The sequence below is a fragment of the Otolemur garnettii genome, unplaced genomic scaffold (genome assembly GCF_000181295.1).
Source record: "Otolemur garnettii isolate 467f Iridium unplaced genomic scaffold, OtoGar3 scaffold00123, whole genome shotgun sequence".
In the NCBI taxonomy this organism is placed as follows: domain Eukaryota; kingdom Metazoa; phylum Chordata; class Mammalia; order Primates; family Galagidae; genus Otolemur; species Otolemur garnettii.
In genome coordinates, this window is record NW_003852518.1 from 4,233,449 (window position 1) to 4,253,547 (window position 20,099).

The following is a 20,099-nucleotide window of genomic DNA, read 5'->3' on the forward strand; positions in this document are numbered from 1 at the left end:
CCCTGGCTCTGTGTTCCCGCCTGCTCTGTGTCCCTGGCTGTGTGTTCCCGCCTGCTCTGTGTCCCTGGCTGTGTGTTCCCGCCTGTTCTGTGTCCCTGGCTGCGTTTGGACTGTCTGGACCAAGACCACTATCCACATGGGTGTTCCCCTCTATGCAACTGGTGCTCTCCCATTTATGGTTATATTCTTCCCTTGGCACTGGCATTGATGTTGGGAATAATGATATTCATGGGGTCACCAGCTTTCAAGCTCTGAGCCTATAGCTCTAGGATTCCAAGTTGGTTCTTAAGGAGCAGCCCCAGCTTCTCCCCCATCTACCTTCTGCCAGAGCCCTCCACGGCCCCAGCTCGGCCTTGATCTTTTCCTATTTTTCATATTGGGGTTCTGCATAAAGACTTATTTGAAGGGTGGTGCCTGTGGCTCAGTGAGTGGGGTGCCGGCCCCATGTGCCGAGGGTGGCGGGTTCAAACCTGGCCCCAGTCGAACTGTAACCAGAAGATAGCCGGGCATTGTGGTGGGCGCCTGTGGTCCTGGCAGGAGAATCACTTAAGCCCAGGAGTTGGAGGTTGCTGTGAGCTGTGTGACGCTACGGCACTCTACCAAGGGTGATAGAGTGAGACTCTGTGTCTAAAAAAAAAAAAAAAAAGAAAAGAAAAAAGACTTATTTGAAGATGGAGGCCTGCTACTGGAAGTTGGAAACTCCAGCCTTTGTGGTTGATTGTTTCTGGGGCCATAGATGGTTAAAATTGTGTTTAAACTTTGACGGGCAGGGTATTTGATGTTAAAAACACATACAGTCGGCATGTATTTAGTCTTTTATTCCCTCCGTAGGTCCCAGAGCAGCGGGGATGGCTGTTGTTTTATTCCACTGCTTTTCCGTAGGACGTCATGGAGGGCAGGGTGTATGAGGAGTGAGAGGCAGCCAGTGGGTCATGCCTTACTGAGATGATCTCAGATGGCACAGCTTGCGGGGGGTATTTTTTGCAAAGCATCCAGTTACTCTGTAATGGCAATGTGTGCTATTAAGAAAAGTGAGCGTCAGGGAGTCTTGAGACTTGCTCAGCTTGTCTTGTGGGAGGAAGCAGCTCTGACCATCTTTGTGGGTGGAGGCTGGTTTTCACCGCACTGCTCCCCACGGATGCTGTGCTGGATGGAAGATGCAGTTCAGGAAGGTCAAAGCTGTGAGGCCGCCCAGCCTGCTGCCTAGCACAACAATATCCCAAGACTCTCGTTCTTGGTGGGAGTGGCCTGGCATGGGGGTCCATAGGTAGGAGACAGAACAGCCACTTTGCACGTGGGCCAGGGATGTGATCAGAGTGTGTCACAGAGAGGGGCTGATGTCAGAGCCAGACAAGGGTGGGTGCCCATTGACAGAGTGATGCAGAGTGATGCTGGTTGGAATTGGAAACCCAAACTTGAAGGGTGAGGGCCTGAGAGAGTGAAAGGAAGCACAGGGAGAGCCACTGGCCACAGGGGCTGGGCCGGCAGGTCTCTGTGGACAAGGGGAAGCATCCTGAGCAAAGGTGCTGTGCACACCCCGCCTGTAGTCTGGCGGTCAGGGAGGCCGAAGGACCTCTGTCCAGTTGATGGGGCCCAAGCTGTGCACACCCCGCCTGTAGTCTGGCGGTCAGGGAGACCGGAGGACTTCTGTTCAGTTGATGGGGCCCAAGCTGTGCACACTCCGCCTGTAGTCTGGCTGTCAGGGAGACCGGAGGACCTCTGTCTAGTTGATGGGCCCTAAGTAGGGTGGACAGCTGTCCCCAAGAAGTTCTCTTCCATATATCAAGAACCAGAGCTGTGTCTGGTGTTTTTTATGTGTACGTAGTAATGATTCATTATGTCCCTTTGACACTGTGCTCTTTGGGACTTCATTACAGAAAATTTAATTAGTTTAGGATTCATGATGGTGACTCCTGCACACTCACTGTCTTTCCTTTTAGGCCTGCCAGGGGTCCAGGGAGGCCTTTTATTTTACACGTATGGGACTGGTTTGTGTGCTTCATTCTTTGCCAAGTGGAAGCACTTTTGTTCTATGGAAAATTATGAAAATTCGATGGTATTTATTTTTATCATGTTGAATGTGAGCTAATTTGTTGCTGGAAGTCCGTTCTCACTGAAAGTAAGCCAGATGGTTAGAAGAGTAACAGTATCTGGTGTTCATTGTGGGAATTCTGCCAATATTTCAGTAGCCGTTCTTTGTGATTAGTGATACCATAGTGGCACTTAGCCATCGGTGACATTGCAGCGATGTTAAGCCATTGGTGGTACCTCAGTGTAACTTAGTTGTTGGTGGTGTCACTGGTAATGCTTAGTCATTGGAGGTATCAGTGTTGAGAATTGGCTACTAGTGGTGTCAGTGGCAGAATACTGATGGTGTCAACAGCCATGCTTTGCCACAGGGCAGGAGCAAGTCCCAGGGGGCACAGCACATCACCTTTTGATCCGCGGTCCAGCTGGTGGCTCCCTGGGAAGCTGCACGTTGATCCTCTCCGACTGAGTGGTTTTCTTTTTGCCAGGAACTCTGCCCTGGAAGGTGGTCTGACTGCAGCATCTGTCATCCCCCTTTTCACTGGCTTCATTCTGGTGACCAGTCTCCAGAAAGAGTGTTTCTCCTGCTTTGGATGTCAAATGCCCCATGCAGAATCCCCTGTTTTCTCCTCGGGGTTGGAGCCTACATCTGGGCCCCCCACCCCTTACCCCCAGGCCTTGTACCATAGCTGGGCACAGGTGACCAGGCTTTCAAATGACTCCCGCTCTCCTCCAAATATACCCCCATTACCATGTGGGCTCTCACCTTAGGATGGTCTTATTTTTATTTTTTATTGAAATCAGATTCATTTCACATATATTCACATTTTAATCTTTTTAAAGTATACAATGCTCTGATTTTTAGTATGTACACAAGGTTGTACAGCTGTCACCCTTACCTAATTCTGGAATGTGTCCTGTGCCAGTTCAGTCACTCCCTGTCCCTGCCTACCCCAGCCCTTGGGGGCTACTCATCTGCCCTCCCTGCCCCATTCTGGGTGTGTCTTGTGAATGGAGTCCTGCCACTGGTCTTTTGTGACTTGTCCTCTCACTTGGCGCAGTTTTCAGGGTTCATCTGTGCTGTGGTTTGTGTCTGTCTGGATGGTGTGACCCGCTGCTGTGTGGACAGACCACACTTGTTTACTCAGTTGACGCCTGGGGAGCACGTGGTTTGTGTGCCACCATTTTCTCCTCTGAACAATGCTGCTGTGAACATTCTTCTGTACGTTTTGACCTTAGCATATTCTTATACTTCTGTCATCTCTTCTACTACTTTCTGAAGTTTCCACATATTCTACTGCTCTTCTAATTGGTTTCCCTTTCTGGCAGTTTCTTCCTTGATGAGGTCCCAAATAGGAATCACAGTGACATTTGGCAGCCTGCTGCCCTCCTGGCCACCTGCTTTCACAGATATTTTGGAAACCCGTCAAGTCTTCCCTTCATTAGATAAGTAGTTGACCCCTGAATGATGTGGGTTTGAACTGCTTGGGTCCACTTCCATGTGGATTTTTCTTAACCGGTATGGATCGGGATATGAAACCCATGTATATGGCGGCTACTTTCCTATAACCTGGTTCCATGCACTGCAGGACTTAAGTATGTGCAGGTCGTGGTATAGGCAGGGGTCCTGGAACCAGTCCTCAGCCCAACCCAACTCCGCCCCCACCCTGGTACACTGACTATGGAACCCTGCACACGGAATTGTAGCTCTTTAATTTAAAAGGCATGGGGGCTTTCAGAACACTCGGAGCTGCAGAGCTGCCTTCTGGCCAAACATCAGGAAAGCTTCAAAAGATTGTTATTGCAAGAAAAGTTAACACTAGCAGCCTGAACAGGTTCCATGTAATCAAAACTCACTAGCACGGAACCGTGAGAGCACTCCGAGTGTGCCTGCCCAGTGGACATCAGCCACATGAATGAGATCTGAAGACCAGCGGTGCCGGGTGCCATGTTCACGAAGGCTCACGGCAGCTCATTCATGCTGCTGTCACTCACTTGGCGAAAATTCACTCTCAGCCACGCACACCCCCTCAAAAGGACCCTCCAAATTGAACGCAGAGTAACATTAAGGGAAATACTCTTCGGAACACGTAGCTGATCTTGCAGCTTCCTTAGAAATGGAGAGCAGAAAGCACGTGTCCTACGCAGATGTTTCATCCTCTTACTCATCACTGGAGCCACACCTGTTGCTTTTCTTGTACGATTTTTGTGATGTCAAGGTGTGCTTTCGAGACTTGTGTTCTATAGGAGCTGGGGAATCTCCTACCACAGCCACATCTGGACATAGAATTGGCTGCAATTCGGCCAGACCTCAGATGCTCAGGAGAGACACAGATGTTCTTGGTAGTCCTTAGACCAGATGTTCAAATATCTGCTGTTAATATTTTTTCTTTTTATGTGTATTCTTTGCAAAACTATTCTGTAGTAAGTTAATCACTGTTTTATTGCAGTGACAATGTCATTTTCAGAGTGGGAACAGTCATGAAGCTTCCCGTGATAGGAGCGTGGATTAGTCAATACCCTTTATAGATTAATAGAATTCTCCCACAGAGGTGCGTTGTGTCCCACCATAGACGCTTTCGCCCGAGATGAGCTGGGTTTCACCTTGGCATCCTCTAAGGGACTGATAAGGTGCTCCCAGGCCATACGGAGATTTGCTGCCTTCTGCCTGTGCTTACAGCCAGTAAGGCCTGTCTACCCTCCACAGCTGATTGAGTAGTAACGTTTGGAAGGGTTTCCATTGTGCTGTGGGTATCTGAAGGCATCAGAATGGGCTTTTCTGTGGCATGTTCTGTTCATTAGCACGTGGTTGTGCTGTAACCGATGTTAGCCTGGGTGAAAGGGCAAGTCGTTGGCTCAAGCCCCCCTGTGTTGACTGTAAGGAGGCCTGAGATGAAATGGGTTTGCTACACAGAACACAGAGGTCTGGGGTGTGCCAGGAAGCCGCAGAAAACATGCTGTGTATGAGGAACGTTCCCGCTGGCGCTTTGCCTGCCACCTCCCGCAGAGAGGCAGAAACGGCTCCCAGGAGATAGAGATGCACGGTGGAGGTTTTGGTGGATATTTTGAACAGAGCAAATGGAGGCTGAAACAGTGGTTTGTAAACCCTTGGGGGTTGGTGCTGGCTCCACCTCCTTAGAAAGCTGAGGTTCTGAAGTGAGACCTGAAGTTTGGCTGAGGGACTCCTTAGCCGAGCCCTTTTCCCCGCCTCCTCAGACTCGGGAGTTCAAATTTCACTAAACCTGATTGCACCAAACCCCACCCTCATGTTTACATTGCACTGGCTGTTTTGTGGGAATCAAAGTCCCTGCATAGCCAAGGAGATCTTACCTTCCACACTAGCTGAGCCCAGGCCAAGTGCCCTGGGAGGGAGGTGTCCCCACCCACAATCCACCCCTGCCCTGGGGTGGTGCTGTCCCCCTGCTGAAGGCTTCTGCAAGGCAACCAGGGCTAGCAGCCACGGACCGGGCTGTTTTGAAGGAAGGTAAGCAGAAACTGTGCATATATGTACATATGCTGTGTGCTTGTGTGTTGCTTCTGCACGGCCACACACCGAAACTGAGATGTGCACCATTCTGACACTTGCCCACTGGCCAAGGCTTCTACAGGGAGAGAGATGGAGCTGGCCGGGAGGGGAGGGGTGCTGGATGGGAAACCCACAGAGCAGACACTGTAACCTGGAGGGAAGGAGAGTCCCTCGGGATTTGTCCAGGAAGGCCTTTACTCGCGTGTAACCTGGAGGCGTCTCACTTACTCTCTTCTTTTTGAGGAAGAGCGTGGTGATGGTGTGACATGGAGAGTGTGTCTGGAGGCTCTGGCCACCTCCGGAGAGGCGGCTGGCCTGCTTGGTGGCCTCTTAGGAGGCTCATGGGGCCTCCTGTCATCCTCCCGACTGGGTTGGAGTGTGTTTTCACAGTTAGAAGTGCCCAACAGGGAACTGGGCAGCCAGGTCAGGTGGCTTCCAAGATAGGCGCCTGCTGTATGCTCACCCCTTGTCGGGGTGCCAGCAGGAGAGATCAGCCTGCTATTTGTATGGCTGTCACGGGCACCTTGGGACACGCCTGCCGCAGTCCCACGCGGAGCCCAGCACTGCTTTATCACAACATTCCAGAGCCTCGCCCCAGAGACCACGGGAGCCCCTGGAATCTGCCCAGCCCTGCGCTGCTCCTGCCCTGAAGTGGATCGCCTCCCTCCCAAGAGTGGTGTGCAGCGGGCCGGGCTCCCGTATGGAAAGCTCCACTGCTGCTCTTGCTGTCATAATTTCTTTCTTGCTCTGTATTTCTTCAAGAATTTACAGCCTGCCTCATTTTTAGAGAGCTTAGCTTTGCTCCACAGGGAGGGATTTTCCAGTGCTCTCCTGGACAGTCTTGGCAAAGTGTCCTGGCGTCGCCACAGCCAGCCTCCTGCCTTGCAGCGAGGGGGGTGTTGGGTGGTGGTTTCATGTTTGGTGTCTTGGGAACAATTCACTCTTGAAATGAGGCTGGTGCTTCGAGAGAACGTTGTCTCCAAATGGATTTATCTCTGGAACTTCTCCTAAGGAGAGAAATATAGGTTGCCTGGACAAAGCCACAGCTTATCACTGTCTTCTATTTTTTGTGGAAAAAAAAAGTTAGAGGAAATGGGCACATTCCTTCCACCCTGAGACATGTCAGAGTCACAGAGTCTGTGACTCTGTGATTGAAGGAGATTGAAGGCAATATTTTAGAAGGCCCGCATGTAGTGACCATTTCTCAGCTCTTGATTTTCTCTGGAATGGAAAATAATCAAATAAAAACTCGAAATCTTTAATTAGCACAGAGGCAGAATATTACTGTAAAAGGAAACTTTGTTTTAATGAGAGGTTATAAATGTCCATATGGAAAAAGAGTGATTTTCATATATGTGATGGGCAAGGTAACACCAACTCCCTTGAGAAGGACTGTTTGTCTCAGACATTGCTTCTCTGTTGTGAGGCTGAGTCTTTTGTGCCTGTAGCCCCCAACAGGCCCCTGAGGGAGCAGGTGCTCTTGGGACAGCACCACGGCTGCCCGCACCTCCTCTCTGGGTCACAGATGGAGGGCTCATTCCCGTTCAGCTCTGGCTTGTGCTCTGAGCTGTGACTGTGTTTTCAGCCCATCTGGGTTGTGATGGACTCTCCTGTACTCCAGAGATGGAAACCAGGCAGTCTCTCTCCAGTGCTGGAGTCACCCTCCTGCTACTCCACATTTTGCAGGGCCGGCCCCATCAGCAGAGTGGTCTGCTAGAAAGCTGTGGCATCGTCTGGAAGCTATTTAGCAAGCCCAGAAGAAGTGGTCACTCCCTGCTGGGGAGAGGTCATGTGATGTCGGGATAGGACCCCTGGGCACGCGTCACAGGACTGCCCGGACCTCTGCTCCTGCCCCTGTGCAACCCAGGCATGCCTCAGTCCCCCTCAGCCCCTCGACCTCCACAGAGGAGAATCCCCTGCCCATCTGGGTTTCTTTAGAGCTTCAGGGGCACTGGGTATGAAGTGCCTGGAAGATAGTGACTGCCCAGCTGGCCTATTCCTGCTGCATTTGTCACTGTTGTTGTCAGTCACCAAGGAAACAGAAAAAAGTTTAGGAGTGGAGAAGTTTCATAGCTGGTAAGAGCATGAGCAGGGGCAGGCTCTAGGGCTGTGCGGTGTGGACATTTAGCAAAACTGATGCCCTGGACGATTTAAGTCGTGTCAAATGACTTAAGGAAGTTTTGGATACATTTTTAAAAATCTACCTTTAATTACAAATTTATATTAGAAAGCAGTTCAACAATGTGTGCAATTCTTTTTTTTAATAGAAAGAGTAAGATCTATTTGTAGGTCACTATGAAGATTACGTAAGTTAGCATATATAATTTTTTTAGTTCAGATTAATATGGGGGCACAAATGATTAGGTTACATTGTTTGTGTTTGTTATGTAAGTTCAAGTTGTAGTTGAGCCCGTTACCCAGTTTTTTTTCCCCGCATTGCGACAGAGTCACTCTGTTGCCCAGTTAGAGTGTAGTGCCATCAGCTTCGCTTACTGCAGCCCCACTCCTGGGCTGAAGCTATCCTCCTGCCTCAGCTTCCCGAGTACCTGAGGCTTTCTGCAGGTACTGCTGCACCTGGCTAATTTTTTCTATTTTTTGTAGAGATGGACTCTCACTCTTGCTCATGCTGGTCTCGAACTCCTGAGCTCAAGTGATGCTCCCAGCTTGGCCTCCCAGAGTGCTAGGATTACGAGTGGAGCCACCGTGCTCAGCCCACACCTAGGGTCTGCATCCTCAGTAGTTAGGTGCTCATGGAGCCCTTCTATCCCCTGCCTCTGGGCCCAAAGGGGTCACAGATATGAAATGTGTATGAGTTGTGGGAATTCTTCACTCAACCAAGTCAGGATAGCATAGAAGGGAGGGTGTGCGCAGCACCTGCCAATGCCAAGCCTTGATGTTGACCTCATTGGATTGACACAGTGGTCCTGAGGGCTGATGCTATCAAATACCCCATGCCCAGGTTACTTCTCTGCAGACAGAAAGTGAGACACAGAGAGGTCGAGTAATGTACCTGAGGTTACTTAGTTGTGGGCAAGGCAGGACTCAAGCCCAGATGGATTATGTCAGAAAGTCTCAAAAGGGAGTAAAGATGTATACATAAAGCGAGCTTGTGTCACAGAGAAAGAGGCACAAGGGGACCGTGACAGTTACCCCAAGAAGAGGGTTTCTGCCAGTCGTACAGAAACTAGGAAGAAGAGAGAAGGCCTTTGAAGAGGTAGAGGAGGAGAAGAAGGGAGGAGGAAGAGAGAGCCACACAGGGTGGGGCCCATTCCACTGTGAGTCTCCTCTCTGATAGCTGCTTTAACTGACATGTAATTTACATGCAGTAAAATTTAGCATAATGTTGACCGAGTTTGATACACCTCATGCCATGACACTCCCACTGCAATCAAGTGCAAACATTTTCATTGCCCAAACCATCCTCACACCCTTCACAGCCTCCACCTCCTGCCCCAACCATGCCCACCAGTGTCTGGACTGTGTCTCCACCACAGATCGGTCATCTCTGTAGAGTCTTACAGTGGGACTTTTGTTCTTGAGCCCCCCCACCACCCAAGGCTGCCCATGGATGAGCGCTTGTTCTTTAAAGCTGAGTTCCCCTTCTTAAAGCCTCTTCCTGGGAGGGTGGTGGTTGTCAGAGTGAGGACGTGTGACTGCCAATGTAATCCGTTTCCTTCAGGTACTAGGGCTGTTTGGATTGGTGCATTGGTCAGCTGGGTGTCCCTGACTGAGTCATTTGAGGCTGACCTGGAGACAAGACCATTAGTGGACACATCTGAAGAAGGCGTCCATTCCCTGTGGTGGTTTAGGTGCCTGTGAGATGTCTCATGTGTCCAGGGCTCCTGACCCCAGGGGCTGCAGGGGCTATAGGCTCATGGTGCACCAAGGAGTCCATGAGGGGCTTAGCACGTGAGTCGTTAGTTATGAGGACAGAACTGCACCTGTCTCACTTAGGAAATGGAACAGGAAACTGACCACCAACATAACTGCTGTGAAAACACAGGCTTCTGTCCCCAGAGGTCAATCATTTCAGGACCTATGGAGAAAACCACAGAGTACTTAGCACTAGTCTCTGAGGAGTGTCTGTCTGTGTTTGTGTGGCTTGCTGTAGATATTTATTCTGTGGAAACTACAGAGGAAACATGCAGGTGAATTCCTATCCAAAGTTGAATTGTTAATTTCATGTAGAAGGGGGTGATCAGGATCAGAAATAGAAGGAGGCTGAAGCATGGGTCAGGAGGTGGAGGGAGGTGGGGTGGATTCCGGTGCTCTGTTTACCAGGCGTTAGCACAGGCTCTTTGGTCTCTCAGCTGCAAAATGGCCTTCCATTGCCTGCTTGGGGACTGAGTGAGATCCCTGGGGCATAAGAGTGTGCCTGGTGGATGTGAGGTACTTAGCAGCTTTGTCTTTAGAATGTCGAAGGGGTTGCAGGAGAGGGGCATTTCCAGAATTCTCTGTTCCTCCTGCAGCCTCACTGGGAATGCTTTCTTCCCGGCATCCAGCGCCTCTTCCATCCCCTGTTCCTCTCTGTTCCCCTAGGGCTGCTCTAGCCCCCACACCTAGAAGGCACTTCTGAATATGCCTTTTAAATCCTAGTCTCCCAGTTACGACTAGCAACCATACCAAGTGCTCAGTCAAATCTTAACTAACTTTCCTGGAGAAGTTTCTGATGTCTTCCTTGAAGACTTGTAAGGAAGATACTGTTAACTCTTTTGAAATGAAAAGTTCCTTTTTAAGCAAACCCATCCCAAAAATAGAACATGAGGTCATATGGTCAGTACATACATTACAAAGAAAGATAGCACGTAGCTTCTAGATCTATCACGTTTGTCCTTCCTTCATTTCATATTGACTTTCTGTTGGAAGCAGGGCCAATGGACAATGATTAATATCTTTTTGGCTGCTGAGTGGTTGACGTCCGGAGGTGGTGGTGGTGGGTAGCTGGTCCTTAGTGCATCTGTGAACACAGGTGGGCTACGTCTATGGGATGGGAAGGAATGTTTTCATCTTTGCTTTTTTGGTCTCATTTACTTGGATCACTTTTGAAATATTTTGTGAGTGCCTCTTACCCATTTTGTCTCCTTGTAGGAAAGCCATGTTTCAGAAGTGGGGTTGAGGTGGGAAGGAAGTGATCACCCCGCAGGTAGTTGGGGGTGGGGAGGTGCGGCTGCGGGCGCTGTCCTCCAACAGAACAAGAATGTCTGCTCTGTATTTTCTTCCTTCTGATTCTTTTCCAGACAATAAACCTCACTGGTATGTCAAGCACCGGAAGTCATTCAGAGCTATATTTATGCGTGTTTGATTTTTAACTAGGCCCCGGCTGCAGGGAAATCATTGCCAGACAGTGGACAAGCTCCATTTGAAAGCAGGGCCTTTGGTTCTGGTTGGTTGGGGACGCAGCAGTGCAAAGGGCAAGGTGACACAGAAGGGAAGGTTACTGGGATGTAGAAAAGGCCCTGAGAAACCAGAGGCTCAGGGGGTCTGTGCAGGGGAGTGGGAGCAGCAGGACGGGCAGTGAGGAATGAGTCCAGGGAGGGGAGCAGGGCTGTGTCCACTCTTAGAGTTTTGGGTGGTAACTGTGGGTGCTCTGATTAGGAGCTTCTGGGCTGGTGCTTTACATGCATTTCCTCCATTTCTCATAGTTTCTTGGAAAGATGAGGATTATACCTTTTTATAAATGAAGAGCCAGGACCCCCAACAGTTTAGTTTAAATGTCATGATCAGGAACACAACAGAGTGACTGGCCCCATCTGTGATGGTAAAGGGAACCTAAAGGGTCTCATGTCCAGCTGATGTCCAGGTCCTTCCTCTTGCAAGGCCGTACGTAGCCCTTCACCAGAATGCAGGGTGGAAGGGAAGGTTCTGGAGGCCTCTTCTCTTTCCCTCCCCCTGAGGCTGACTCCTCTGCTCCCCACCCAAGATCACAGATGTGTGAGTGTGAGGTGGGTGGGGGGTCGTCTCTGGAGCTCCCAGACAACCCTGCCGGAGCGCTCACTACACCTTAGAAAGATCTGTGCTCCTTAGAAGTGATTCAGAAGCGTGGCTGGTTCTGTCTTGGGATTGGTTTTCAGGTTTTTTCCCCGTGGGTTAACATTTATTGGGCATTTTCTGTTGTAGAAAGAGCACAGGCTAGTCAGGGCAGGATGGGACCCCTGTCTGTCCTGTGGCTGTGCTCCCCTCTGGGAAGGCAGCTGCGTGCCACCTGGGCCATTAGGATTTGCTGAGACCCTGTGTCAAATGCTCACAACTGCGCCTGGCAGAGATGGAGTGTTTAGTTCATGATAATGGAAATGGTAATTTTTTTGTGCATTTATCATTATGTTTCTACTACTAATAAAAGTAATAATTAGGATTATTGTTAGAAATAATAGGATTATTCGTACCCCACCCCACCCCAGCCAAAGGAATGTCATGCTCTTTGCCATTTAATATAGGCCCTTCCTTATGCACTATTCTTCGCATGGGACCAGCCAAAGGAGTCTACCTCAGAACTATTAGTAAGCACTTCTGGGCAGCCTTCCAACTTAACTGAGATGAATTTTTTTACAACTCATTTTTGAGTTTTTTTTTTTTTTTTTTAATTTGGTCATTGTGCAAGTTCATTTTAATTTAGATTTAGGGAGAATGGTATGGAAGTTATAAACATATAGTCTTAACATGTGGAATCTGCTACTACCCCTATGAGCAGACTCAGGCCTGCAAGGTCTGTGGTCTGCGGGGTGACGCTGGGCAGCCCCCTCCCTTATGGTGGAGGTCTCTGCAGAAGCCGTTCTTCAGCACCTCTTCCTCCTCTTCTCACGCTCTGCGGAGTCAAAGGAAGGGCTGACTCCCCAGGTCTTACATAAGTTGAGTTTTCCTGGCAACAGAGGCTCTAGAAAACAAATTAAACTGATGTTTACTGTAAAGACACTCCCTCGTCTGCTTTGCCATTTAATTCTTTGGTCAGTCTTTATGTGGGAGATCTACCCACACCCCCATGTTACAGCTGGGAAGTTGCAGGTGGATGTGCCAGTTGGTGGAACCCTGAGAGTGGGTCCAGGGTAGAGCTGGGATTTGAACTGTTGTCTATTTGATGTCAGAGCTTCTTCAAGGGACTCTTCCTCTCCACAGGCCCTAGTGATTCAACAAATGGGTTGCATTTTACTTTTGGAACTGCTAGAGGTGATATTTACAAGTGCCTTGTAATTTAGGACAGCCTTTCCGGGGTTCATCTTATGTAATTTGCACAGATCTGGGTACAGCAGGTCTTTCATCTCTGCTTGCTCTGAAGCCTTGCTGAGGGTCACTCACTGATCCTTGGGCAGAGCAGAGTGAATTCAGCACCACCTTCTCATGCACAGGGCCCCTGGCAGAACCCCCAGGTGTCTGTCTTCCTGGCCCTCTCTGAGCAGGTGGCAGTGAGCAGGCAGGGACACACAGGCTTTAGGGCCAGCGACCCCCTGGGCCCTGCTGTGCCTTTTAGCAGCTGCCTGATCTTGGGCACGTTATTTATTCTCTTGGGGCCTACTTGTTTATAGATAAACAACATGGAATAACAACATCACGTTTATTAGCGAGGTCATGCTGTGAAAACTAGAGAAAGTGTGCTGTGTGCCTGCCCTGGAAGGAGGAGGTGCTCAGTGAACAGCAGCTGTCCCCAGTCCCGTCCTGTAAATGAATCCCAGGGGCAGGCACACCCAACGATCTTTTGTCACCAGTTGCCTGTCTTGAAGACTCGGTCTATTTACAGAATCTTCTGTAGCGATTGTGTTTATCCTGAGACCCACCCAGCCACCAAGCTCTGAGTAAGATGAGCATTGGGGCCATTCCAAACTGGAGTCTACCCCGGTGTTCACTGCCACCCCCGACCCCCTGTGCTTCTCCCTGGACACAATTGAGACAGACGGAAGCCCAAGTTTGAGTGTTCTCAGCCCAGCACCCCAGTACCTCTCATGACTCTGCTCCAACACATTGTCCCAGTGTTTTAAAAAAAAACCAGCAGCTGCTGACCATGGATGTATGTCCAGCCTGGAGCCTGGGGACACATGCTCAGGGCAGGTTCCTCCAGAGGGCTGTAGAGCCAGGCTCAGTCCCCAGCAGGAGGTGGGGGCTGACTCGTGTCTCTCAAATGATGCAGGTGCTCAGTCCCCAGCAGCTCCCTTGCTGTGGAATGCCTGCAGTTCCTCAGCTGGGAAAGTAAGGAAGGCGGAGGAGGCACGGGGTCAGGGATGTGCTGGCTGCAAACTCCAGCTTGTTTTCAGAGGCTCTCGGTGGGGACATGCCGTGTGTGGTCAAGGCAGTTAACGGCCGCTAGTCAGCAGATTGAGCAGCGGGAGTGGCTGAACGCTGCAGCCAAGGCTGTAATTAATAATAGCAATGGAGGGTTCAGTGCTTCCCACCCACATTTCAGGCCTCGTTTTTGTTGTCTTGGCATTCCATGTGTGGCAGTCAGCATGTGCAGCCCGTCCTCAAGTGTTCCGTGGTCCTGACACACTCATTGAGCACCTACTTGGCCTGAAGGTGCAACACTGAATGGGAAGGCCCAGATGGGTCCCTCCACTTTCTCTTTTCATTGACTACCATACTTAGATTTTAACAGATTTTCTGATACTCAGCTTAATAGGTGTGTGTTACTGGGCCCCTAGCCAATGTTCGACAAAAGTTAGACAGATAAATGGAGACTCTCCTTTGTCTTGGATGAACAGTAAATTCCTGGAGATTTAGGAGATGAGCTGGGCTCTACCTGCAAAACAATGACAGAATTAACAATGAGCCTCAAGGCGAGATGATTCGAGGGTGAAGAATTCCAAAGCTTCTCTAAGTGATAATTCTTTTTGCAGAGAAAGGTAGAAGTGATTCTAGCACTTCAAGACGTTTGATTATTTGAATTCTCTGGAGTCTAGCCTGGATTTCTCAGTCTTAGAAGAGTGTTTGTCCCTGTTAATTGTAAGTGATAACGGGGATTCATCTATTTGTTCAGAAAAATGCTTGTGTGTGTTTGAGATTGTGATGTGCCCTTTCACCCTGACTAAAGCCCCTGTCCCGTCTTCTCCTCGGCAGTGCTGCACACACAGGGCCCTGTCGACGGCAGCCTCTACGCTAAGGTGAGGAAGAAAAGCTGCTCGGACCCTGGCATCCCAGGTGGCCCCCAGGCTGTCCCGGCCACCAGCAGCCCAGACCACAGTGACCACACCCTGTCCGTCAGCAGCGACTCTGGCCACTCGACTGCCTCCGTCAGGACTGACAAGACGGAGGAGCGGCTGGCTCCAGGAGCCAAGCGGGGCCTGAGCGCCCAGGAGAAGGCTGAGCTAGACCAGCTGCTCAGCGGCTTTGGCCTGGAAGACTCCGGGACTGCTCTCAAGGACATGACTGATGCTCGCACCAAGTATAGCGGGACACGCCACGTAGTGCCAGCCCAGGTCCATGTGAACGGAGATGCCGTCCTGAAGGACCGGGAGACGGATATTCTAGACGATGAGATGCCCCATCACGACCTGCACAGTGTGGACAGCCTCGGGACTCTGTCCTCCTCAGACGGGCCGCAGTCAGGCCCCCTGGGCCCCTTCACCTGCCACAAGAGCAGCCAGAACTCCCTCCTGTCTGACGGTTTTGGCAGCACTGTTGGTGAGGACCAGCAGGGTGCTCTTGCTGCAGATCTGGGCCTTGGCATGGATCCCCTCTATGAGCGGGAGCGGGCTTTCGGGACCCGAGAGCCCAAGCAGCCCCAGCCCCTGCTGAGGAAGCCATCAGTGTCTGCCCAAACGCAGGCCTACGGGCCAAACAGCTATTCCACGCAGACCTGGGTGCGCCAGCAGCAGATGGTTGTGGCCCATCAGTACAGCTTCACCCCTGACGGGGAGGCCAGGCTCATTAGCCGCGGCCCAGGGGACAATTCAGGGCTTGTCCAAGCCCAGCCCAGGGTCCCAGTCACCCCCACCAGGGGAGCCAGCAGCAGAGTGGCCGTCCAGAGAGGTGTAGGCAGTGGACCACATCCCCCAGACACTCCGCAGGCCTCTCCTGGCAAAGCCTTCAAACCCAGGTTTCCAGACGAGCAAGTCATGAATGGAACCGGCCTAGAGCTGAGCACAGGCCCCTCCCCGGGCTCACCCACCCTGGACATCGACCAGTCCATTGAGCAGCTCAACAGGCTGATCCTGGAGCTGGACCCCACCTTTGAGCCTGTCCCCACCCACATCAGCACCCTGGGTAGCCAGGCCAATGGCTCTGCATCTCCGGACAGCATAGGAGGTGGGCTGCGGGTGAGCAGCCGGCTTCCCAACACAGGAGAGGCCCCTGGCAGGGCCCCTGGGCGGCAAGGTGAGTGGTGTTCCCTGGGACACTGACCTGGGATAAGAAATGAGACTACTAAGAAATTAGCCCTGATAAAAGCCACAAAGGAGGGTGGTTTCTACTCAGCGATCTTGACCTCGTATCAAAATCGGCCATAGCCCTTGGTAGCAGATTGGGAGGGTGGGGAAGCCAAGGCAGAGACCTGTGGTTAAAGACAGTGCAGGAGATAAGGGTTAGGCCCAGCCTGCTGGAAAGAGCTGTACCTTCATTTCACACACTTGTCAGTGTCTCTCCTGGGGTACAGAGAGTGTGGCTGAGAAGCCAGGCCACTACTAGCTTTGCCTTTTCAGCAAGGTACTTAACTGCTGAGCCTGGGGGGTCCATATCTGCAGAATAGACTTAACAAGGAAATCTTCATGGTGAGAATGGTGATGGTGAGGAAGGGCACTGGCCTCTGCCTATGAAGTATAGGTCGGGGCCTTATGGAAGAGTGCTGGGCACTGCAGTGACTTGAAGGCTGGAGGATAAAAGGGGACAACTGGGACCTGAGGCAGCCTTGTGGGAACAAGGAAGTGATTGAGCAGTCGTGATACGTAAAGCATCCTGACTATAAATACACGTGTCCAAGCTGGCTGTGCACATACAGGGAGGCATTATTGTCTGGCTGCAGCAATGCGGTGGGCATGTGTTGAGATTGGGTGACTATAAAATGGTCTTCCTGTTGGGTAGGCCAGATGGCTGAGGGGCCCCAAGGGGTGACGTGGTTGGATGGGCCAAGGAGGAGGCCCAGCAGGCAGGAGAGTCACTGGGACCAGGACAGGGGAATCTTAGGCAGGGCCTGTGTGGGCAAGGGCCACAGGTAGAACATGAGGTCTGGAACTCCCCCGCACAGAGATGGGCCAGGGGAAGCCACCAGGCCGCAGCGTCTATGCCCGCATAGAGATGGGCCACTGGGCAGCCACCAGAGGTGGAGAGATGGACTGCATTTTGGGAGCCCAAATACTATCAGGCAGAGAACAGGACCTAAAAGGCCACCTTGGGCATGAGAATATGGTGCCCACGGGATGCTAAGTCCTCTCATGGTGGCGTATTTGTGTATATCTGCATCCAGTGGGTTGGCTGGCTCCTTAGAAGGACCTGTCTGAGCAAAGTAAAGACCAGAGAGGTTACAGATGAGAGAGGAGACTCCTGGATGACAGGTAGGTGGCAGGTTACCACTTTGTGCTAGTAATGCTGATGTACTAGAAACTGCCCTTTGTGCCCAGTGTTGTTCTGGGGCTGTAGATGTGGTCGCCCAGCTCATTTTCCTAAAGAAGATTGCTCCGGAAACTGATCTCCATCTTACGGTGCCATTTACGGAGGTGTTGGTCGGATTACATGGGCCCTACCAAGCAGACCAGGAGTTGGTGCCCTGCAGCCTGGGGACCATGTATCTGTGGCCCTCTTTCAAGTCAGACAGGTGAGGATTGAAGTCCTGTTCTCAGGTCTGGGATGGGGGAAGGAATATAGACTTTGCAGATACTATTTCTGGCTCCAGGGTTGAGTGTATACCTGGCTGCCTGAGTGGCCTTGGTGGGTACAGGACAGAGTCTCTGTGAAAAGGAAACCACAAACTCTGTACCTGTCTGAGGGAAGGTGCAAGGAAACGCTTGTCCACATTCACTTCCCAGGCCTGGGACCATGAACAAGCAAACAGGTGGCATTCCAGCATGCCCGAGCAACACGGATCTACGCGTCATTAACTGTGAGCAGGTTTTCAGACTGTGCTCCCGCTGTGGAGCACCCATAGCAAGCTCAGCATTGACAGTGGCCATGACCAGGTACTAGGTACAGGCTGAAAAATTCAGGTGTATTAGCACATCGATCAAATGCTTTCAGGAAATTCGACTTAAGGTTTTGGGGGGACTAAAACAACCTGTATTAGCATTACCACCCCTGGCTTACCTCATCAAACCTTGAAAGAAATTACTTGGGAAGATTGAAATCAGAAGTCTTTTCTCCTAAATTAAAGCATCTCTTGAGTTTGGGAGAGGTTGGAGGCCCGTGAGGGGACTTGGAGCAAAGGACTTCAAGGCTCAAGTCACCACATAGTGGCCGATTTTGGTTAATCATACTGTATTTTCTAGTTGACTGAATTCAGTCCTTCCTGATTGTGGTCACAAACTACAGAAGTTGAGAAATGTGGAATTTTAGATATCACTTTAGAGATCACTTCGTATCTTTCACCCTTATGTTGGCCATTTTTAAATTGTTGATAAACTCATCACCTTAATAACTGGAATTTGGGGCCTGGCACGGTGGCTCACGCCTATAATCTTAGCATTCTGGGTGGCTGAGGTAGGAGGATGGCTTGAGCTCAAGATTTTGAGACAAGCCTGAGCAAGAACGAGACCCCGTCTCTACTAAAAATAGAAAACTTAGCCAGGCAGGGTGGCACCTGTAGTCCTAGCTACTTGAGAGGCTGAGGCACAAGGATCACTTGAGCCCAAGAGTTTGAGGTTGCTGTAAGCTGTGATGACACCACTGCACTCTACCTAGGGCTAAGAGTAAGACTCTGTCTCAAAAAAAAAAAAAAAAGAAAATTGGCATTTTGATTTAATTTTAAATCACTGATTAATTAAAGGACTTTTATACTTTAATAGTAGACCAATAAAAGTCATTGTGCATTTGGATATTGATCATACAGATTTGAAGTAGTTATTAATCCATTTATGTTTGACTGATGTCTTAGGTTATTTGTCAGTTTCTTTCATACTTTTGGAAATGTAGAGATGCAGAAGATTAAATAGAGGCAAACTGGATCCTGACCTTCTGAGACCTTTTTAAAATTCAGAAATACCCTTTTCATAGGAATCCTGCTGCAAAGGAGCAGCAGTCCCTAAGCAGTGATGAATGGACACTCAACAGTTAGTCACAGTGTTGGGGACAGGGCAGTGAAAGCAGGGCTCTACCGGGAAGCATGGCTTCCTCTTCAGGTACATGCCCAGCTGGGAGGTGAGCGAGCCTGGAGACCTAGTGTACTGCATTTAATGTAAGAAGCCGGGACAGGGTGATGGCAGCCTCCCAGCCACCTATGTAGTAGGGTTTTGCATCTCAGCCTAGGACAGCTTGTCTTGTTAGAAATCTCATCAAAAGAACACCTCATCTGCCGCTGTCAGGCATTCTAACTGGGTAGGGAGGGGAGCATTTCTCCTCTCCCAGGCAGGTATAGAGAATGCTGGAACCCTTTTGAGTAACATTTAGCTTTTGGTATATATATTTCACAATTGGAGGAGGCTAGCTAGGCAAGCAACAGAAAACCAAAAGCACTAGGTTCCAGCAGGGAAACAGAGAAGCGTGGAAGCTAACCAGCTGGTTCTGGTTCTGAGTCTTCAGAAGGTTTGGGTATGATGGAAAGCCTGTACTTTGAAGGTGTACCAGATCCCCGAGCTTTTATCCATCCTGTCTGTTGTCCTGGGGCAATGTGGGCTACTGAGCTGCGGTCCTCCACTGGGGCTCTCAGTTCCATGTGCTGAGGAGGAAGGGGCCTGGTGGCTCTGAAAGGCTCATGACATGCCCAGGGCGGTGCTGTCACCCCCCCTCCCCACCTCCCATGCTTCATTCCCACTCCTGGAGCATGAAGTTGAGCCCCGTGGATGACGTAACAGTGCCTGACAGGCTAGAGCCCACCTTAGGTCTCTCTCACGAGGGGGAAGTGGGGACTGAAAGTTCTGAAAGGACCACATATTCTACTCAAGCCCCACCTCCCTGGCCTGTTTTCTGTCTTGTCCCAAACCCGAGATGAATATTTGTCATAGAGACTTCCACATTGAAAAGTAACTGAAACTTTCAGTCTCTAGAGATTGTGTCCTTAATGTGAGAATGTCAGCAGTTGTGGTAGGGAGCTGGGAATATTGTTGACCGGTCCTCCTCGTGAGGGCTACTGCATGCCCTGCAGAGCACTGCAGCTCACCATTGCCAGCTTCTCGGGTGGGGGCATGGGCATTGGCACTTCGAGGTGAAGATCATCTGTGAAGGCTGAGCATTTCCTGAGAATGGCTCTTTCATACCAGCATAGTAATAACAATGGTGAAGGAGATGGTGGTGGTGATGATGTTGGTGATGATTGTAGAGCTGATGGTGATATGATGGAGACAATGGTGGTAATGATGCTGGTGATGATTATGGAGCTGATGGAGATGGTGGTGGAGATAGTGGTGGTGATGATGCTGGTGATGATTATGGAGCTGATGGGATGGTGATGGAGATGGTGGTGGTGATGATGCTGGTGATGATT

At 50.4% G+C, this 20,099-nt stretch overlaps 1 protein-coding gene across 6 annotated transcripts in view; it reads left to right on the forward strand.

Moving 5' to 3' along the window:
• TNS3 (tensin 3) overlaps positions 1–20,099 on the forward strand; it is a 311,621-nt gene that overhangs the window by 194,198 nt on the left and 97,324 nt on the right. For all 6 annotated transcript variants that reach the window (XM_023517874.1, XM_023517872.1, XM_023517873.1 and 3 more), the window contains one exon: positions 14,594–15,850. In XM_023517874.1, coding sequence (XP_023373642.1) covers positions 14,594–15,850 — 1,257 coding nt within the window. The remainder of the gene's footprint in view (positions 1–14,593; positions 15,851–20,099) is intronic.